The sequence below is a fragment of the Lissotriton vulgaris genome, chromosome 6, assembly GCF_964263255.1.
Source record: "Lissotriton vulgaris chromosome 6, aLisVul1.2, whole genome shotgun sequence".
In the NCBI taxonomy this organism is placed as follows: domain Eukaryota; kingdom Metazoa; phylum Chordata; class Amphibia; order Caudata; family Salamandridae; genus Lissotriton; species Lissotriton vulgaris.
Window position 1 is genome coordinate 31,376,712 of NC_141694.1, and position 22,322 is coordinate 31,399,033.

The 22,322-nt window shown below is 48.9% G+C and overlaps 1 protein-coding gene across 1 annotated transcript in view; it reads left to right on the forward strand.

Moving 5' to 3' along the window:
• Positions 1 to 22,322, forward strand: part of KCNK16 (potassium two pore domain channel subfamily K member 16) — a 97,372-nt gene that overhangs the window by 58,394 nt on the left and 16,656 nt on the right. The window contains exon 2 of the mRNA XM_086925120.1: positions 19,182 to 19,296. Coding sequence (XP_086781246.1) covers positions 19,182 to 19,296 — 115 coding nt within the window. The remainder of the gene's footprint in view (positions 1 to 19,181; positions 19,297 to 22,322) is intronic.

Sequence of the window (22,322 nt, forward strand, 5' to 3'; positions counted from 1 at the left end):
TTAAGCTCAATGTCCATTTTGAGTCGGGCCATTTCCAGCTCGTGTAGTCGGGTTTTTTCTCTTTCCTGGATCTCGTCTTGCGAGAGACCCGTTCTTTGCTCTTCAGGGGCCGTGGTGGTTTTTGCTGCGGTGCTCTGATCGGGGGTTCCGGCGGCCCCGGTTTCTGCCCAAGACTCTAGGGCATGCTTAAAATCGTCTTTGGTACTTAGTCCGGTGGTAGCGATACCTAGTTCGATGCAGAATTGTTTTAGTTCACGATGGCTGTACTCATCCAATTTCTCCATCTGGAACTTCTCGGTTGATCCGCTTTCTTTAGTTGTCATTGTGATTTCGTCGTGGGGCGAGCTACTCTCTGTACGTTTATGCGGTGATTCGGATCGCGCCGCTGGCCACCAATGTTAGACGGACCGGGAGGGTCGGCCGAGGATAAGGGGAGAGGTCTCCGGGGAGAGCCGTCTCCAGCGATCGTACAGACAAGTAACTTCCCCCCCACAGACGGACACCACACAAGGTTGAAGTTCAACGAGACTTTATAGGCAATTCTTTAAGTTTACGATGGACTGGTACAAGGAGGTCTGGACTCAGGGGTCCCCTCGATTCTAGTCTCTGGTTTGGGAAAAGGGTAGCGGGACAGTCTTGTTACCACAAAGATGAAAATAGCTCTCAATCCTCGAGCTCGGCGTTCTAGATGATCGGGCCGCGGCGGAGCCAGCAGGTCCCGAGATGGACGAAGGAAACGACGGTCCGCGGCGGAGCCTGCAGGTCCCGATGAAGATGATGGTTACAAACGGTCCGCGGCCACGCCAGCAGGTCCCGACGACGATGAAGGATATGAAGGTTACGAAGGTTGCGGCAGCACCAGCAGGCCAGACGATGGTGCACAAGACAGAGCTACGGCAGCGCCGGTAGTCCGTCAAGGATGAGTTCTTCTTTGCGTCTCTCGACTCCAAGATACAACTGCCTTCCTGCTCTGGAGCTGCCCCAGTTATAGGGCTGGTGTGCTTTGATGTCCGGACCCTCGCACTTGGAGGTCGGGAGGTCCGGGATGAGGGAGTCCAGACACCCAGCAGGGGGGTGGAGCCGGCGCCCGGGGAGGCGATGGGCGAGCGGCACTTGGCGGGGGAGAGCCATCGACACCTCTTTCTCCCATTGACTTGCCAAGTAGCCCGCTCACCTCCTGGGTGGATGGTGGTGCCGGGATGTCTGAGGTCGGGCCAGGCCCAGGGTTGAGGTCGATCGGGGGCCAGGCGGCCTCGTGGTGGATGGTCCAAGATGGCGCCCCAGGATGGGCGCGAGGGCCGGCAGTGGATTGGACCCACGAGGTTGACATGCTCGAGGGCAGGGGTCTCTGAGGGGGCAGAGGACGTGCAATGGTGGTGTGTGGTACTTGTGGGCCTGGACTCGGGCCTGGTTGGGCCGGGGGAGAGCGGCCCTTCATGTGGCCTGTCCAACAGTTAGCATCAACATATGGTTTGAAAGGTGCTAGTGAATTTCAGAAAGGTAAACACAAGGAAACAGAAACCTTGCACAAATACATATACTTTGCACCTATCACTATACTCTAACTATACACTCGTTTGCGGAGGACGATAATGGTTTATACTTGACTTTTGTAAAACTGAAAATCAAGGAGCACTGTAACCATCCTACCAATCCATGCTCTTAGCAGTATACATACAAGCTGGAAACCGAATACCTTGTACACAGAATTCATTAAACAGGCCTCAAAAACTGATAACAGATATTTTAGAAACAGAAACAGGTCTCCATGAATGTGGGGAAACAAAAGGGGCAAAAGTATTTTCCTGCAATTGAGACACTGTAATTTAAGACCGAAACCGAAACCTGGACCAACGCCACCTCAGGACCGGACATCGCCATCGCCATCCCCCAAGGATACAAGATCTACAGGAAGGACCGACCCACCCACCCAGGAGGAGGAATCGCCATCGTCCACAAATCCAGCCTCCGCCTGAGCACACTCCCTGGCGAGTCCACAGAACTGATGGAACACCTTCACTTCAAGATACTGGCCAGCCCCACTGCCGCCCTCTGAGGAACCCTCATCTACCGACCCCCTGGACCCCGCGGACCCTTCGCCAACTCCATCACGGACATTATCTCCCCGCAGGCCATCGCATCCACCAACTACACCCTGCTGGGAGACCTCAACTTCCACCTCGACAATCAACTGGACCCCAACACCACATGCCTCCTGGACAACCTTTACAACATTGGACTCTGCCAGATCGTGACCGAGCCCACGCACTCAGCAGGACACACCCTTGACCCCCTTTTCACTACAGGAAACTCAATCACCTTCAGCCACACCACCGAACTCCCATGGACCGACCATCGTTGCGTCCACTTCACCTTCAGAACACCCACCATCCACAGACACCAGCACCTGCTTCCACAAAGAAACTGGACCAAAATCACAGATGACCAGCTCATCTCCTCACTCAACAACTCCACCCCAACCATCGCGGAAAACGACAACCCCAACACCGCAGCCCGAACCCTGCATAGATGGATCTCGGACAGCACCAACACCATAGCCCACCTCAAGAAAAACAACATTACCCGTGCCAAGAAAGCCAGATTGTTTACCACCGAACTTCGAGAGTCCAGGCGCACATGCCGCTGCCTCGAAAAGGCCTAGAGAAACACCAAATCCACAGAAGCCCACAACAACTTCAGAGCCGCCACCAACGCTTACCATCAACTCATCAGAGAAACAAGGAAAAAAGCGATTGAAGACAGAATCTCCACCCACGCACACAACAGCAAGGTACTCTTCAGCATCATCAAGGAGGTCGCCCAACCCACCAGCGAGTCTACCGACATCCCTCCCTCACAAGACCTCTGCGACAAACTCAGCACCTTTTTCCACCACAAAATCAAGAGCATCTACGACAACTTTGACGAAGACAACCAACACACTGAACCCTCACCAACCACCCCGACACCAGGAAACCAGCGATTGATGACTGGACAGCCCTCACCACCAAAGACACACTGAAGACAATGAAATCAATCCACTTAGGGGCCCCCACGGACCCCTGCCCCCACCACATCTTCAACAGAGCCGCTGACACCATCGCACCCATGCTCTGCCACACCATCAACTGCTCCCTGGCGACCGCCTCGTTCCCCGACGACTGGAAACACGCATAGGTCAACCCTCTCCTGAAGAAACCCTCAGCGGACCCCACCGACCTCAAAAACTACAGACCCATCTCCCTGCTCCCTTTCCCAGAGAAAGTCATCGAGAAAGCCATCCACAGCCAACTCGCCACATTCATTGAAGAACACAACATCCTCGACTCCTCCCAATCCGGCTGCAGAAAAAACCACAGTACGGAAACCGCCCTCCTCGCCACAACAGACGACATCCGCACCCTACTGGACAAAGGAGAAACAGTAGCCCTCATCCTCCTAGACCTATCAGCGGCGTTCGACACAGTCTCCCATCGCACCCTAATACGCAGACTCTACGACGCACAAATCCAGGACAAGGCCCTCGACTGGATCTGCTCCTTCCTCTCCGGCAGGACGCAATGGGTCAGACTCCCCCCTTTCCTCTCAGACCCCACACCTACCACCTGCGGAGTCCCCCAGGGCTCCTCCCTCAGTCCGACGCTCTTCAACGTCTACATGGCTCCACTTGCCCCCATCGTCAGAACCTACGGACTCAACATCGTGTCATACGCAGACGACACCCAGCTTATCCTCTCCTTATCCAACGAGCCCAACACCGCCAGACGCAACTTTCGAGAAGGCATGGAAGCCGTCGCCAAATGGATGAAAAACAGCTGCCTACAACTAAACACCAACAAAACAGAAGTACTCATCATGGGCCCAAACCCGGACGCCTGGAGCGACACCTGGTGGCCCACCGCCCTCGGAAACCCGCCAACCCCCACAGACCACGCACGCAACCTGGGAGTCATCCTGGACTCCGAGCTCAAAATGGACCGCCAGATCAACTCTGTCTCATCTTCCTGCTTCCACACCCTCCGCCTCCTTCGTAAGACCTTCAAATGGATCCCCCTCGAACACCGAAAGACAGTCACTCACACCCTGGTCACCAGCAGACTCGACTACGGCAACGCACTCAACGCCGGAATAAACAAAAACCTCATCCGCAAGCTACAGAAGGAATTAGTTACTTACCTGTACACTATAGTTCTCCAGTATTATCTTTCATAGATTCACATGCTTGTATCTTCCCCGTCGTCATGGTGGGAGTCTCACGGTAACAGAATGACCAAGCAGTATCATAGAGAAGAAAAACTGCATAGAAAATCCCCATAGGGACTGTAATATTTGGTAACCAGACCATTTTCTTGTTTGGTCCAAAAGTCAGCCAATCAGCATTGCTGCCCTGCCCTCACACTCCCCAGCAGAAGCTTCCTGCCTCAGATTTCCGTCCCCGAGTGAGAGACATGGAAAATACCGAGAAACAGGATCTGTCTGAGAAACGGGGAGGCGGGCGGGCGCATGTGAATCTATGAAAGATAATACTGGAGAACTATAGTGTACAGGTAAGTAACTAATTCCTTCTCCAGTATTACATCTTTCATAGATTCACATGCTTGTATCAGAGTAGTAAGCAGTGCTCACAAAATTTGTAGCGTTTCCAGGACAGAACCCAGAAGGAAGCTCTGCAGCAAAGCAATGATATAACCACATACATCAAAATAATACGATAAATGCATAGATATATATGTATGCTCAAACATAAATCAAAGTACTGCATAGAAGAACAATCAGACAATTAAAACATACCTTACTGAAATAGGCGTTTCAGAACAGCTTGTCCCACTGCCGTGTCCTCTTTCCACGCAGTGTCTAGACAGTAGTGTCTTGTAAATGAATGCACGCTCTTCCACGTCGCTGCTCTGCAGATGTCGGGCAGCGACACTCCTGCGAACAAGGCCATTGAAGTCGCCATCTTCCTTGTGGAATGTGCATTCACTTTAGAACAGAGCGGCTTTCCCGCTTTCTCATGACATTTCAGGATAGCTGATGATATCCATCTGGCAATACTCAGTCTGGACAGAGGAAGGCCTTTCCTTTGACCTTCGAAAGCAATAAATAATTGCTTGCATTTGCGGAATGCCCTTGTCCGTTCAATGTAGAACTTCAAGCATCTAGAGATGTCCAGAGAGTGCAATGCCTTTTCTGCTTCCGATGAGGGATTGCTGAAAAAGGTAGGCAAAATGATAGGCTCATTGAGGTGAAAAGACGTAGGAACTTTGGGAATAAAAGTTGGATTTGTCCTTAATATAACTCTGTCCTTGCGAAATTGTAAGAAGGGCTCTTCTACTGAGAATGCCTGAATTTCGCTAACCCTCCTTGCTGATGTCAGTGCAAGCAGTAGGGCTATCTTCCAAGATAGGAACTGTAAGTCTGTTTTGTGTATAGGCTCGAAAGGTGGCCTCATAAGCTGCGATAGGACTGTATTGAGGTGCCACGGCACTGGTGGACGCCGAATGGGTGGATAAACTCTAAAAAGCCCTTTGATAAATTCTTTTATTATCCTGGAAGACCAGAGGGATGGCTCGTTTGGCTTCCTCCTGAAACGTGATATTGCTGCCAACCAAGTGCACCTTAACCGAGGCATGCGACAGACCTGCCTTAGACAGTGACAGCAGGTAAGGTAGGATACCTTCGGGGTGAACTTCAAACGGATGTAAGTTTTGACTGTCGCACCAGTGGCAGAAACGGGTCCATTTTGCTGCATATGTTTTGTTTGTTGAAGCAGCTCTGGCTTGCGAGAGAATATGCCTGCATTCCTGCGGAATGTCTAGGTTTTGAAATTCCCGCTCATGAGGTTCCATGCTGACAATTTTAGTGATTGCAGATCCGGATGCAGGATCTGACAGTCTCTCATGGAAATGAGGTCCTTGAATGTCGGAAGTTGGATCTTGTTGCCCTTTGACATCTGAAGTAGGTCTGAAAACCACGCCTGTCTTGGCCAGGCTGGTGCTATCAGTATGACATGGCACGGTTCCGATCTCATCTTGCGAAGAACTCGCGGTATCAATGGAAATGGAGGGAACGCGTAGGCAAACCTCCCCGTCCAGTCCATGTGGAATGCATTTCCCTTGGATCCTTGCTGATGGTACCTGGACGCAAACTGAACGCACTTTGAGTTGTTTTTTGTTGCGAACAAGTCTAATGTGGGAGTGCCCCACCTTAGAAACAGGTTGTGAAGCTGAGTGTCGTGCAGTTCCCACTCGTGCGTCACCTTGGAAGTGCGACTCAGGGCATCTGCCCGTATGTTGAACACTCCCTGTATATGTTGAACTTGAATTGAAATGCCGTTGGTTATCAGCCATTTCCAGATTCTCTGCGCCAATGTCGACAGCTGTTTGGATCTTGTTCCACCCTGTTTCAGCAAGTAAAACATAGTCGTGGTGCTGTCCGTTTGGATAAGTACCGACGATTGGCGTATCCTGGGAAGGAATGCTTGGAGCCCCAGAAACACCGCTTTGAGCTCCAACATGTTTATGTGAAGCTGTGCTTCCCAGTCTGACCACAGGCCTTGAATCTCCAGCTCCTGAAGATGCGCACCCCATCCTTTCAGCGAAGCGTCCGTTGTCATCACGAAGTCGTGATCTCGAGGCACAAAGTTCAAGCCCTGGTCCAAGTTCTTTTGAACCTTCCACCATGACATGGCCACCTTCATACGGGTCGTGATGGTAATCCGATCCTCGAAGGTTCCTTTGGCCTGAACCCACTGCTCGTCCAGTTGTTCCTGTAAAGGCCTCATACGAAGACGACAGTTTGGCACCAGTGGGATGCAGGATGATATCATCCCCAGCATGGACTTGTACACTCTCACAGAAGTGGACCTTTTTGTTTGAAGTGACACCGTTAGACCCATGATCTTTCTCATTCGGTCCTCGGAAGGATAGGCCTTTCCCGCTCTGGTGCATATCCATGCCCCTAAGAATTGGATGCCCTGGGCCGGAGTCAGCGAAGATTTCTCCAAGTTGGTCCGTAGTCCCAAGCGCTGAAACAGTCGGATGCAGCACTGGAGCGATCTCGTTGCCTCTCTGAAAGATGGACCTGTCACCAGCCAGTCGTCCAGATATGGGTAAACATAATGCCCTTGCAATCTTAAGTGGGCCGCCACCGGGGCCATGCATTTGGTGAACACCCTCGGGGCTGATTTGAGTCCGAATGGCAGGACTTTGAATTGAAAGTGGCGACTCTCCACGACAAATCGTAAATACTTCCTGTGCTTCCGATGAATGGGAATATGGAAGTACGCATCCAAGAGATCCAAGGATGCCATGTAGTCTCTTTCCTTTATCATTAGTAGGATCTCTTGCAAAGATAGCATTCTGAAGGGTATCTTCTTTATGTATTGATTCAGATCCCTCAAATCCAATACCTGTCTCCATTTCAGGGTTTGTTTCTTTTTGATGAGAAAGAAGTGCGAGTAGAAGCCTTTCCCTCTGAGATGTTGTGTTACTTCCTCTATGGCTCCCTTTTGCAGAAGTGATTTCACTTCCTTCTGCATTTCCTGACGATGTTTGTTGAGCCTGAGCACCGGGGGATGATTTGGTGGAATTTCTACCCATTTGTCCGAAGTGATGGACATCCAGTTGTTGAAGTATTGAGACAGATAGTGGTCGTTTTCCGGGATCTGTTGTGTGGGGAGCGCCTGCCTGAAATCATTGACGTCTGTTAGACTGTTGATTCTTCCCTCTGGTGTTTGTTTTGCCCCTAGACTGCTGCTGATAAGAGGAGTTGGAGGACCTGTACTGGTTGTTGGCATTGTATTGTCGATATCCCTGTTGGTTATACGGTTGATATCGATTGGTCTGAAAAGAGGGTCTTTGATTAAATTGACCTCGTGCACCCCTTTTTCGAAAGGACTGAAACCTTCCCTGTTGAAGGGATCCCAGCGCTCTAGCTGTATCCGTGTCAGATTTTATGCCTTGCAAGGCCTCGTCTATATGCTTCCCAAATAAATTTTCGCCATCAAAAGGCATGTCGACAATCTTCGCCTGCACTTCCGGGCGAAACGAAGTCGCTTTTAGCCAGCCTTGCCTGCGAAGCGAAACCGCCCCAGCCATCTGCCTGAAGGCCATAGACGAGAAATCCATGGCGATGTCGATAGTTTCGGCAGCAGATTTAGCTCCGTCTTTAAGGATGGCTGCCGCCTCCTCCTTTCTATCTTCCGGTAGTGCAGATAGTATGGGCGCAAGATCGGACCACATTTGCCTGTTGAAACGGCTAATAAGGGCCATCGCATTTGCCGCTTTAATAGTAGAGGCTGCCATTACCGCAAACCTCTTACCGGCACCATCCATTCTCCGTCCTTCTTTGTCTGGTGGCACTAAGGAAGTAGCCACCGGGTTTTTTGAATTTCTCTGCGCCGCCTGCATCACGACTGATTCCGGTCTGGGGTGCCCTATGAGACAGGCTGCTGCAGACTCTGGCGCTCTGTACTTTTTTTCAATTCGAGGAACAGAAACCGCTATGGAAGCCGGAGTTTTCAAAATCTTTAGGCCCTCTTCCCAGATATGAGGGATAATAGGAATTGAGCGAAGCGATCTTTTGGCATCGTCCTTGAAATCATACAAGAAACAATCCGTCTCTTGAATTTCTACCTCCAAATTGAACCTCTTAGCCGCTTTTTCCATGATATCGTGGAAACCTCCGATGTCTTGAGGAGGGGAGGTAGACGGTAGTGGGACAGGTGACGGAGCCGATGGCAAAATGTATTCATTCCATTCCTGCCCCGAAGCATCATGAATAAGTTCTCCTTCTTCAGGCTGTTCATCCTCGTCGGATTCCGTTAGATCATCCCTTATAGTAACAACTGGCGGTGATCTCACCCTCTGCTCTTGTGAGGCAGTGTTTGTTACAGGCGTCTGTGAAGACGGCACCTGCGTAGATGGTTGAGAGGTGTTAGCCTCTGGGAAACGACGGTAGTAGTCGTTAATCATTAACCTAAGGTCAGACACAAGAGACACAGGTATGGAAACCGACTCTTGGCGCTCTTCCTCACGTGAGTCCTCATGTTGCTCCTTTTCCTCATCATAATCACCAGATTCCTGAAAAGACTCGTATCTGGAAGATTGGGGTCTGTCCTTGAAGGAATAGATTTCCTCTTCGTCCGTGTCTTGGCTCTTTATCTGGAGCTGAGAGGGACTGTAGGTGGCACCTGATGACTCCTCTCCATCTGAGTCGTGCTCTAACAATGAGGATGGTGGCAAAGGTGAAATCTGCGTCCATGAGGTAAACTCTGCAGATTTACTGATAGTAGCCGAACCCCTGGTCGACTGAAAAGACCGGATAGAGATCATAGTCTTCGACTGCGGCGATTTGAATGCTTTCGCAGTTGTTAAAATCATTTTCGTCGACGGTGGGGCCGTCGACGGGACCATCGTCGACGGGCCCATCGTCGACGGAGCCTTCGTCGACGGAGCCTTTGTCGACGAGACCATCGTCGACGGGGCTCCCGTCGACATCCTCGACGTCGAACCTGTCGTCGACGGAGTCGTCGTCGTCGACGTCGACGGCGAAATCCTACTCATCGATGTTGTAGTCGTCGACGTTGTCGCCGTCGACGCAGCCTTAGATCCCATCATCGACGAAGCCGTCGTCGTCGACGAAGTCGTCGTCGACGGTGAAGTCGTCGACGGAGCTGAAGTCTTTACCACAGATTTTGGAGCAGAAGTTAGGGAACTGGTCGATGGAGCTGACCCAGGCCCTTTCAGACTTGACTGCTTTTTTAGAGGAGTAATAGGAAGCGATGAAGCAGATTTCTCCTTTGATTTACTCTTTTTAGGCTCCACTTTCTCCTCAGAAACAGAGGCCTTCCTTTTCTTGGGTGTCAAATGAGAAGATTCCTCCTCAGAATCAGAGCCTGCTGTGGCCTTCTTCTTCTGAAGCCATAACAGCAATCGAGCCTCTCTGTCTCTTTTAGTTTTGTCAGAAAATTTTCTACATAGTTTACAATCCTTAGCCACATGTTTAGGATGAAGACAGTAAAGGCAGTCCTTATGTGGGTCCTCAGAGAAGAGCCTGGCCTTCCCACAGGATCTGCAAGGCCTGAACAGCCTCTTTTTAGAGCTTTCAGCCATAATGAACAAAATAGGTACACACAATACCTTAGTCCAGAAGACAGTAAAGTAAGATTCCAAAAGGTCAAAAGTTCACTCAGGAACAGAAAACTGAGCAGAGCTCAGGGAGACTCCTTTCTCACACGAAGGCGGTTGGAAATCTGAGGCAGGAAGCTTCTGCTGGGGAGTGTGAGGGCAGGGCGCAATGCTGATTGGCTGACTTTTGGACCAAACAAGGAAATGGTCTGGTTACCAAATATTACAGTCCCTATGGGGATTTTCTATGCAGTTTTTCTTCTCTATGATACTGCTTGGTCATTCTGTTACCGTGAGACTCCCACCATGACGACGGGGAAAATACAAGCATGTGAATCTATGAAAGATGTAATACTGGAGAACATCCAGAACGCCGCCGCAAGCCTGGTCCTCAACCTGCCAAAACACTGCCACATCTCCCAGCACCTGCGCACACTCCACTGACTCCTCGTCGAGGCGAGAATCACCTTTAAGATGCTCACCCACGCACACAAGGCCCTCCATGGCACCGGACCAGCATACCTGAACAGCCGGCTCAAATTCCACGCACCCCAAAGGACCCTACGATCAGCCCAGCTCTCCTACGCCAACGTCCCCCGCACCAGAAAGACCAGATCGGGAGGCCGCTCCTTCTCCTTCCTCGCGGTCAAAGCATGGAACGCCCTTCCACTCCACCTCAGACAGACAACATTGCTCCCCATCTTCGCAAGAAACCTCAAAACCTGGCTCTTCGACAGACCCCCTCCTTCATGGAATGGAACCTGCACCCCCCGCCCCACCCCTAGCGCCTTGAGACCCTTACGGGTGAGTAGTTGCGCTTTAACAAACTCCTGATTGATTGATTGAATATTGAGGTGGAGCAGTGTAAAAAAGGGTACAGAGTGCAACAAAACAGTGGGTGGAGTTTGTGTGAAAAAAAGACATCTGGGGCACGGTGGAGATGCCGAGGAAGGGTCCAGTCGTGCAGATGTGACTGAGTGATGGTTTTGCTGCATAGGGAGTGAACAGAGATGCGGTGTGTAGAGCGAACGATGGGGAGCAGTGCACGGGCACCGGTTGAAGCTGAGCAGAGGAAAGGCAGCGCTGGGAGGGCATGCCAGCATTCCGATTCACGAGCAGATGGTCCTGTTTATGACCTGCAGAGCATGTGAAGTGGCTGCTAGCAAATGGAATCAAAGCGGCCGCGGTCGCTTTGATGTTCTTGTCTTGTCTTGCTCTGTGGGAGGGGTAGAGGGAGCGAATTACTGTGCACGCGCATGGCTCACATGAACTGTAGGCGATCCACAGTGGGTAGACATTTGAAAACAGTTTACTAGAATCTCGCCGAAAACAATGCTTACGCATTACTTCAGCGAGACCTAAAAATGTGTACACCTCCAGCTGGTAAGACATATCGAACATTTCAAACTACTCAACAAATACCAATCAGGTTTCCGTGCAGGTCCCAGCACTGAATCAGCCATGACCCATATAATTGACGATGCTCTACAAATCCTAGACCACAATGGATTCTGCTTACTCATCTTGCTAGACCTTTCCTCTGATTTTGATACCGTCAAACAAGATAACCTGATAGACCTACTGCAACACAGAATGGTATTATCTGGATCAGTTCTACACTGGTTCACTTCGTTACTCCAAACCAGATCGGAACGATTCAAGGTCAACAACTCCCTGTCCAAACCCGTCCCAGTCACTTTAGGAGTCCCAAAAAGATCTTCACTATCTCCGACACTGTTCAATCTATTCATGGAACCACTCACTGAAATTCTCTACTCGTCTAACATTAAATATTACATGTACACAGACGACACACAACTATACCTTAAGATCCATACCCTAGGAGACATCAAATCGCTCAACACAACTCCCGGAAAAACTCAGACCAGGCTGGCAGAAAACCATCTAAAACTAAATACCCTCAAAACCGAATACCTCCTAATCACTCCTACTAACTCAAGTACCCATAATGCAAGACTGGATCAAACACCTAACAGCACTCAACTGCCAACCTCTCATCGTTGACTCAGTGAAATCGCTGGGAATAACGCTGGACAGAAACCTCAATATGCACAAACACATCAGCAACACAACAAACGGAGAACACTTTCAGATAAATACTTTGAGAAAACTGAAACCTTTCCTACCTGAAAAGGACTTCAAGCTGGCAGTATAAGCTCTAGTCATCCCAAGAGTGGAATATGGGAGTGTCTCTCTCTGTGGCCTGCCCAGAGCTTCAACGGCCCCTCTGAGAGCCTCAATCCCCGGACCTAAAATCCCTTAATTGGCTACCTTTTGAATCCAGAATTCATCTAAAAATAGCATGCATGACACATAAAGCCATTCATTTCCACGCACCCAGCTATCTGGGACAGAAACTGGCGCCCTCATGTGGGATCAGACCTTCAAGAAGTGCCAAAAACCTCTTACCAAAACCGCAAAGATTCAACAAGAAGAAAACATACAACCGAATCTTTTCAGGGATGGCCCCCAGAATTTGGAATGTTCTGCCCCCAGAAACTGGACTTAATCCCTCTACTGCATCTTTCAAAAAAGAAGAGAAATCGTTTCTCGTGGCTAAATTCACTTGAGCATGGGCTACTGTTATTATGCGACTCAACATTTGTTCTACATGGAACTATATAGTATTTACTGTCCATCCATGTAGCCTAGATATTGTATCTCTATTATGCTTGATATACATGGAACGTTTTGTTATGCACCATATACCTATGTATCTACGATAGGGTGTTTACACTATCATTGACTATCATGGAACTTAATGTTATTTACCATGTACCTATGTATCTAAAATACTTACCTTGTAAAGGGCTCTGATACCTGGAAGAGTCTTGTTCCCGCTATATAAAACTTTCAAATAAATTAATAAATAGGGGCATATTTACAAGGAAGTGACGGAGCGTGGCGTTAGCCTTCCTTGCTTAGCATGCACTCCGTCACTTCCAAAACGCAGGGCTGCACCATTTTTTTATTTTTTTTATTTTTTTTTATTAAAGACCTTTATTCACAGAATTTAAGCAAGCAGTACATGGTACATAACAATATACGGTAGATCAAGCAACGCATCATGTTTGTCAAGCTCAATGATGTTAGACACAGCCATTTAGCCGGCATCCCGGGGGCCCGGCGGCATACAGTGCAGCAAGCTGCCAGGATCAACAATGCTCGGTCTCTTCTCAGTAGCAAAGCGCTTATAACCATGAGTGTTGCAATGAAACAAATTGAAGCATGCGCCCAAGAGCCTCCATGTCGTGTGATAGGTCTAGGAACAATTGAACAACCCCAACCTACCCTAACCCTCCCCCGTGTGCCAGCAAATATGTACCTAGTGATGTACACCAACCAGTGTGATCGACATGTTCATACTACACTGCCTACAGCCATCTCTCTGGGAGTTTCAATGCGTGGTCCGAGTGACCTAAAGAGGAACACACTAGTGCCATTGTTAAGCCCCCACCACCCCTCCACCCGTAGCTCCCCCCAAAGTTATCTACATCATTTGTTCTACCTGGCCCCCCGGAGTATCCAGGGTGTCCGAAATGTCGTCTTCATCCGAGTTTGCTTCCTCAGTCTGTTGTGCGTGTGCCTGGAAGAGGCCCCAGAAATTTTTGGGCCTGCTCCTAGGTTGGAGTAACTCACTGTAGAGTTCCGACTGAGTACAGCAATAGAGCAAGTCGCCCGCCCATCTCTTCTTGGTGGGGAGTGGCCCCCTCATCCAGGGCTGCACCATATTTAAAAGGATATGGTGCAGCCTTGCATTTCCCCCCACGCTGGCGCTAAACTTAGCTGCCTAGCGCCGACACATGCACCCTTGCACCATAGTGCAAGGTTGTCTGCTTGCAGAGGAGGATTGTTTATGTGCAGGAAGGTCCCTCTTCATCCTCTTAAAACAAACTTTAAATGGCGTTTTGTAACTTCTATGTGTGCTGCTTAATGCAGACTACATAAGTTGCAAAACAGCATTTAAAAAAGATGATTGTTTATGTGCAGAAAGGGGCGCCTTCCGGCACATAAACAATCATTGGCCTTTTGCTGTTTCTGTGTATGCTGCACAAGGCAGCACACATGGGAGCAGCGAAAACGAGGAGAAATAAAGCATTTCTCCTCGTTGCACCAGGGTAAAACCAGGTTTTCCCTGTCTTAATTCTGGCACTGCCTCCTATTTACGCCTCTTTTGTAAATAGGAGGCAGCGTCAGAGTCAATGGGTGTTTCAGCAGAATGCCCACTGCAACACCCATTGCCCTCCCCTTTCATACTAGGCATGGCGTGAAAGGGGCCTTATTTACAAGGCGGTGTTAAGCCACGTTAAGAGGCTTAACACCGCCTTGTAAATAAGGCGAAGCCCCTATCGCCAAAGGAATGTCGTAAAAAGTGACGTTCCCGTCGCGATAGGGGCTTGTACATATATACCCCATTGGGTTATTTAGAGTTGTGGCCCACACTAGCACTGACATCTGGCCAATGTGTGAAGCAGCCCGATAAGGAAGCACGCCGCCCTGGGGTGGGTGTGGGCTTTCATCCTAAAGGAGCTGTTCCTCTTCAGGTTGCACCAAGGAGCTCTTTCCTTCTTGTCTACACCTTGAGTACTATTTTTGCGAGTTAAAGTAGGGGTGGTATACTCTGGGTACTTTCCTCCAATCTGCCTCTTCGCTCATGAATGCAACGGTTAATTTGAACCTGTGTTTGCTGATGCTCAGCACCTGCACTTAATTCTCAACACCAGCACTTATGACAGGCCACCGCCTGCTGCTGCTGTTTCTCTCATTTTGGCTTGACGACAGCGCAGTGTTTCATTTTTTTATTAAAGATTAAAATGAATAATGCCTTTCACCCTGCCCATCCCTAAAGGGTTGTGTGGCTGGAAAAGTCCAAATTGTGAATTGTCACACTTGTATGAGTATGATGGTTAGTGGCTGTGTTGGTTTTGGTATTGACAGTGCTGGCAGGGGGCAGGGGGTTGTGCAAGCTGAGGGGCCTCCTGAGAAGGGCCCTGGCACTTATGATTTGTACAAAGTAAGCACTGCTTGAGTGCCAGCAGCTGGCCTGTCTTTGTACATAAGGTGCTGCGCCGTGTCTCCCTCTCCGTTGTGAAATGCAGCACAGTACATTTGGTTGCTGTGTGAAAATATGTGCATCTTGGCCTCTTTGCTGAACCCCCAGTGGTTGTCCATGTCTTCTTCAGCTTGTCTCAGCTCCACTTGTGTGCATTGTCGCTGCCTGTTTTGTGGGCTGGCCCAGGCTGAAAGCAAGGGGTGGTACCAACTCTGATGCTGCATCAGTGATGTATGTTATTCGGTGATAGAAGGGAAGCCGATTGATATAACAGTGCACCATCCTTCTGCGGATCGATACAGCTAGGTCTATCTGGAGTTAGACAGCTCACAGAGTCACAGAATCAGGAACAGCATGCTATCATGTGTATTCCTTAGTCAATGCTGCCACCTAGTGTTGACAGAATAAAATTCAGGTTTAGGGCTGGCTGGCAGGAAAGTGAAACAAAAATAGCTGCTGCTCACAGTGCAGCTCTAACCAGCAACATGCCTGGGTCATGAAAAAGAACACAGTAGCGATACGGAAAATTTGGCTCTACAGTAAACGCAGGCTTCGTGTAATCTCCTCCTAACCGTTTGAGAACTTTGAAGTTTAATTAGTACTATCACAAAATATACTTCATTACACTGCATAAATGAATTGGACTTTCTTACCGCATAATTTAGTCAACGCTGCTGCGTAATTTGATCCTCCCCACTTCATAATTCCAGTTGCTTTGTGTTAGACCTGTCTGGCTTTTTGCGTAGTCCCTCCAAACTATTATTTATTTTGTCCCCTTTTTGCCCCTCATACCCTTAATAATTTTTGTCCACTGACTTTTTCTAGGAGTTGGCCAAGGGGATAGGTGTTCTTTTTCCCCTCATAGTTTTTCACCTCAGGCCCAGAGGCCTGTTCTGACGGGAAAAGTTGGAACCACAAAATGGTGGCTACCAACTGCCCTAACTGTCAAACCTAGAACTTGCCCATAGACTAGTATAGGGCGTTCCAGAACCTTCTGGTCCCTTCTGGACCACTGAGGGTCAGCCTATATAAGGCAGAATGCGGGGCAGCCATTTTGTCTACCTGAGAGAGTCAGCTGGAGGACAGGCTGTAGCTAAGGGTGGGAAGAGGCTAGACATAGGGTTGACCTCCTGGACTGGGAAGCGGCCTTACTGATTCACCACACTGCCCCCTTTGGGTTACTTGTCCTGACCCCGCTGTTGAGGGTTACTGGAGACCCTGGGCGCCTAGCTTGCCCCTTGTCTAAATCATACAGGGGGAGTCTACAGGAGAAGGAGACTGCAGCGCTGCGGAGCGCAGTCCTCTGCCCAGTAAAGGAACTTAAGGGAAGTGATCCCCAGGATACCATTACAGTGGCTGTGGTGATTGTGAGCTGGTGAGGAGTCTATCGCCACGTATCACAGGTTATTCCCCCCTTTTCCCTGTACCTGGGGCTGCCCTTGTCCAAGTGAACTCCCAGTGACTGAAGCGGGGCTGGGAGTGTGTTCTCCTCGAGGTGCTTCGCGGCGCACTGGTTACTTGATCAGGCCGCCTGTGTGCCTGTGTCCGGTGGTAGCAGCGGACGCTGAGGTGAAGGATCGTTTTCCTGCGCTGTGTCCTATCAGTGCTAATCCGGCAGAAGAAGCAAGTGAGCCGGTGTGTGAGGGCGGGGCCGGAGGAATTAGAACCGAGCAGTCTCCAGCGGAAGCCGCTGCTTGCTCGCGCATGCCCGGTCGCGCCGCTTCTCCTCAGGAAGGCGGAGGCGGGACCAGTCAGGGAAGCGCCGGAGCCCAGCAGCGGCCAGGAAACGTTGTGGAATCATCTCTCCCCCGCTCAAGCGCCTCACGGAAGAGCCGGCACGAGCGGCAGGGGAGAGCTGAGGAGCCCGGCAGCCTGCTGTAAGCCTTGCCAAGATCTCTTTTCCCCGCTCGAGCGCCACCGGAGGAGCTGGCTCGAGCGGGAGAGGGGAGCTCAGGTGCCCTGGAGGCTGATGAGCCTCGCCGGCGCTTGGCTCCTTTAACCTGACAAGCGGTTACCCCCACTCTCTGGCATTTCAAGTCCACAACCACAAGTAAGGAGGATAACGCGAGGGCAGGGGAGCGATACTTACAAGTAGGGGAATAAAGAGACCTTTCCAGAGGGTGAAGCACCCTTGGAAAATCCCTGGATGGTCTTTATGAAACGTTGCTCTAATTGGAATAGTTACATCTTCAAATATCAGTAGTTAGGAGGAAGAAAAGAAGTCCTCTTTGCTAGAGGAGTACAGACTCTTCTTCAAGGAAATAACTGATCTTTGATGGGAAGGTGACAAGCCAAGAAGGGGAATTGTTTTGTTGACAATTAAATGGTTATTAAAAATCTGACCAAAAGTAAAGTGTTAACACTGCCTCTTCTAAAGTAAGGTTTGTGGTGAAAGTCATGGGAAGTCATAATAGCAAAATGTAAACAATTATAGAGTTTAATGAGATGTACTGTTAATACTGATTAATGTGATAATTTGATACTTTTGAAAGTGACAATATTGATTTCCTGGCATATGTAATGTATCTGGGAAACTAGTTGATAAATTGCGTAGCAGTCTAAAAGTATACTTGTTATTCCAAGACAAACTGAAGTATATTTAGTTGTGAAATCTGAAAGTAAAGAGCAAAGATATTATTTTTATAAACCAGTACATATTTTCATAACAAATTGGTGTAGTGTCCTTTATAAGTGTTATTGCGTGGATTTACTGCTGGGTGGTTTGCAACCTTCACACTGTGCCTCTAGTATTGCATGTCTTGCCCCTAGGCCAGGCTACCCTAGGTGACCTGACATCCCAGGTTGCAACACTTTGTCTATAAGTAATGTCATCAATGATGCCATGCCATGAATGATGCTATTGAACATATCATGAGTGATGTAATATGTGAGGTCATAAACAGTGCATGACAGGGTGCAAGTTATAGCCTGTTCACTATCTATCGTCCGTCCGTCTGTCTGTCTGTCTGTCTATTTATCTTATACTCAGGGCCACTGAAATTTTGTGAGTCATTTTACACATAATTATGGATTTGCTGCATTTGCCACACAATCCATCATCTGCTGCATAATTTGCAGATTTAAACCCCCCAAAATTATTTCTAGCTCAAATAGATCAAAGTTACTAAAAATGCAGTGACGTGGTGTTGCTGCGCAGCGGAAGGCATTTCACAAAAGATGATTGTTCGCCTTTCAGTTGCATACTGCTGTATTTGGGTGTGAAACTAGAACCAATAAGGTGAATCCTTTGACCAGACAGTGTTAACGTGTAAAAATGACAAGATAAAGAATTGATACTATCACAAAATGTGCTGCATTATACCACATAAATTGGATTTTCATGCTGCATAATTTAGTAAGCCCTGTCACATAATGTTGCCCTCCTTCACCGCATGATTCAGTGGCCCTGCTTATACTGTGGTACTGCAGCCTTATAACTGCATTTAATGCATATGATATGTATTCTTGGAAAGGTAATTACAGGTGCATTTCAGTTCTATACATTTGATGTGAGTACAACTGCATGGTGACAGTTGCGCTGCAAATATGCAACTGCTTTAATGTCTGTGACGATGCAATGAATTGGAAGAGCAGCTGGTGCAATCGTTTGGCTGAAATGACATTCGTATCTTTCACCAGCCTTTAACATCTGTTGGGAAATGCAGAGGTTGTGATGGGAACTGCAGACACCTTACATTTCAATTTAATATAACATATGCTGCTTCACAACTGATGCAATGTATGTTGTCATTAGTGACGTCATCCTTGATGTCCTTTGGGCGGTCATGAGCAGAGCACTGGTGGGCGCCATGGCTACATAGCCCCTACATAGAACAGCTGGAATCAAACACCCACAAATCACTGTAATACAACTCCAGAGATGTGGCAAACCTCATGCCATGAGCCCCTAGAATTATTATAAGATCAAGTATTATTCGTTAATACCTTCTCATGCGTAAATAACACTGTGTTTCTTTCAGATCATCATGGAAGCCTGGGAGAACGGCGTGAACCCGAAAGGAAATTCGAGTAATCCAAGCAACTGGGACTTCAGCAGCTCCTTCTTCTTCGCAGGCACAGTTGTCACTACTATAGGTAACTACGTCACTTAAGGTAATACGTAATCAGTCCCATATGTATTATAGATGCAAGCTTCTTTAACTAGACAGGACCATGAAGCTTCTTTCTGTAGCTGTAGGCGTAAATCTTTTTAAGTAGGAAGGACCATGAAGCTTCTTTCTGTAGGTGTAGGCATAATTCCCTTTAACCCCTTCGCTGCGGCGGCTATTCCGTCGCAGTGCTAAGGGGGAGGCGGGGCCGCGCGGTGCTCCCGTGCTTGTGACGGAACCGTTCCGTCACGAGCCTCGGGTGAGCTGTGCTTGTGACGGAACGGTTCCGTCATGGCCCGCCTGCTCTTTAGAACGCCCAGCGCAGGTGCGGATTGGCGCCACGCAGGCGCGGCGAGCGGGTGGTGACGGAACCGTTCCGTCATCAGCACAGCCCACCCGCGGCTTGTGATGGAACGGTTCCGTCACGAGCATGGGAGGGGTTAAGTAGGCATGACCATGAAGCTTCTTTCAGTAGGTGTAGGCATAATTCCCTTTAACTAGACAGGACAATTACGCTTTTTTCTGTCGGTGTAGGTACAAGTCCCTTGAAGTAGACAGGATCATGAAGCTACATTCTGTAGGTGTAGATGTGAGTCCCTTTAACTAGACGGGACCATAATGCTTCTTTCTGTAGGTGTAGGGTCGTCCCTTTAACTAGACAGAACTATGAGGCTTCTTTCTGGAGGTGTAGGCAGGAGTCCCTTTAACTATACAGAAGCATGCGGCTTCTTTCTGTGGTTATATGGACAAGTCCCTCTAACTAGAGAGGACCATTAAACTTCTTAATGTAACTGAGGTCTTTTCTTTAACTTTAGTACACTCTCTCACTCTCTTTAGAATGCTCTCACATTGCTAAAGTGAGGAAGGAAGGTGATTTTTATGGTCTTGGTTTAGTCTTTTCATGACAAATTGAAGTCTCCAAGGAAGATGCTGTTTTGAAAATCTTGTGCTAAAGTTAGATATTTCTCAGATGAATGCTGCTGGGAAGTCAGTGGATGAGGTCAAATGTGATGGCGTTTGAGTCGACATAAGGCAGTGATGGCATAGCAGTTTGGAGGTGTTCAAGGCTTTAACCATGTTGTAGGCTGCATGCTCAGAAGATTTCAGTGCATATCTTCACTCCCCACCTGCTATCTTGGTGCACTCAATGTGCTGGTTGCTGTACCCTTGTGGTGCTTCAACATAACAGATGTGGCTGGTGGATGGGGTGAGTCCAGCTCTATAATGAAGATGGTATCCAGGGTTCTTTAGATTCCTGGGGCCTCATTTATGAAAAGTGACGCATCGCTGCGTGAAAACAGTGATGCGTCACTTTTCACTGCGCACTCCTTGCGACACCAATGATGCGTCATATTTAATGTATGACGCATCATGTCGCAAGGACTTACAGATACGTCAGTATTTCTGACACATCTGTAAGCGCAAAAGTGACGCATTGCTGGAGTGTGTCACAAAAGTGACGCAACTCCAGCAATGCGTCCTTTCACATGGGGAAAGCCCCATGTGAAAGGGCCTGCGTCAGTCTTACGCCTGCTGTGAGGCAGGCGCAAGATTTTGATGCAACAGCATGCTAAAAGTGACGCAGTGAAATCTCATAGATTTCACTGCGTCACTATTACGAGGCTTTTTACGTGGGAACGCCCCCTCTGCATACATTATACCTGACGCAGGCATAATGTGGCGCAGGGGTTTAAAAAGTGACGCATCTACCTAGATGCGTCACTTTTTAAATATGGCGCAACAAGGCGCATTTTGTACGCCACTGGTGCGTCACAAAAAGGGACGCACCGGCGGCGCAAAACTGACGCAAGGTCTCATAAATAAGGGCCCTAGAGAGTGGAGATGCAATATCATGAAGTGTGGCGCGTTTGCCTGCTATTAAAGGCTACCAGCACCAGGAGGCAGTCACGGTGGCTGTTCGGGCACAATGCTATCCAGGGTGGCAGAGGATTGGTGGCTTTACACTTTTCTTGTGATGGGAACCTGGGCTCGGACAGGATTGCTGGGCCCGGGAAGAAATATTCTGCTATCAAACTAAGGGCCTGGTTTAGATCTTGGCGGACGGGTAACTCTTTCACAACGGCGATGGATTTCCCATCCGACAAAATATTAATCCGGTAGGATATAATGGGATTTATATTTCAGCGAATGGAATATCCATTGCGTTGCGTGTGGCTGAGTAACCCGTCCACCGAGACCTAAATCAGGCCCTTTATCACACTGAAGCAACAAGGATCCCATTCCCGGCTTAAGGTCTTCATGGCAGGGGTGGTAAATAACACAGTTTCATAGACTAATGGAGGTCAATTCGAAGTTCCTTGCCCTGTTCCACCCCTTCAGAAAGGAATAGCAGGCTTTCGAATAGTAATAGTGGAATACGGTGCTCAACCCTATATTGTGACCAGGGTGAAAGGTGTCAGGGTGAGATGCTTCTTATGTCTTCATTTAATTGTGTGTGCTTTGCTGCCTGCTTTTAACCCCTTCGGTGCTGATGACGGCTCCCGGTCATCATCAGTTACGGTGGGCGTGTGCTGATGACTGCCGGGAGACGTCATGACCACGCCCGCGATTGGAATGTGCCGCACAGGTGCAGAATTCCGGCCACAGCCAGGGGGTTAATATATGTTGACCTGCCATTAATGATTATGCATTACTCATAGTGTAAGGTTAACGTTTTAAATTAAGTATGGAAATAGTGGTGGTATTGCTGTACATGTAGAACAATTGGCAGATTGTACTAAAGGCTGGGTCGCCATTTGCGACGGACAAGAGGGACAGTGCTTCCATTGCACAGACTTTGATCCTCTCCATTTGAGAGTAGGACACTGAGTCAACCACGATTGGTCTGAACTTGCTGTTGGCCCGCCTTCTCCTGGGTAGACAGCTGACCAATGAGGAGGATCCAGCCGCATCCCGGATCCGGCAGTTTTTACAGAGCCAGATCCGGGACCTGGGCTGGTCCCAGTGAGATAGGCTGAATTTGTCCTGATGTAATTTGCTGACACCGGGACA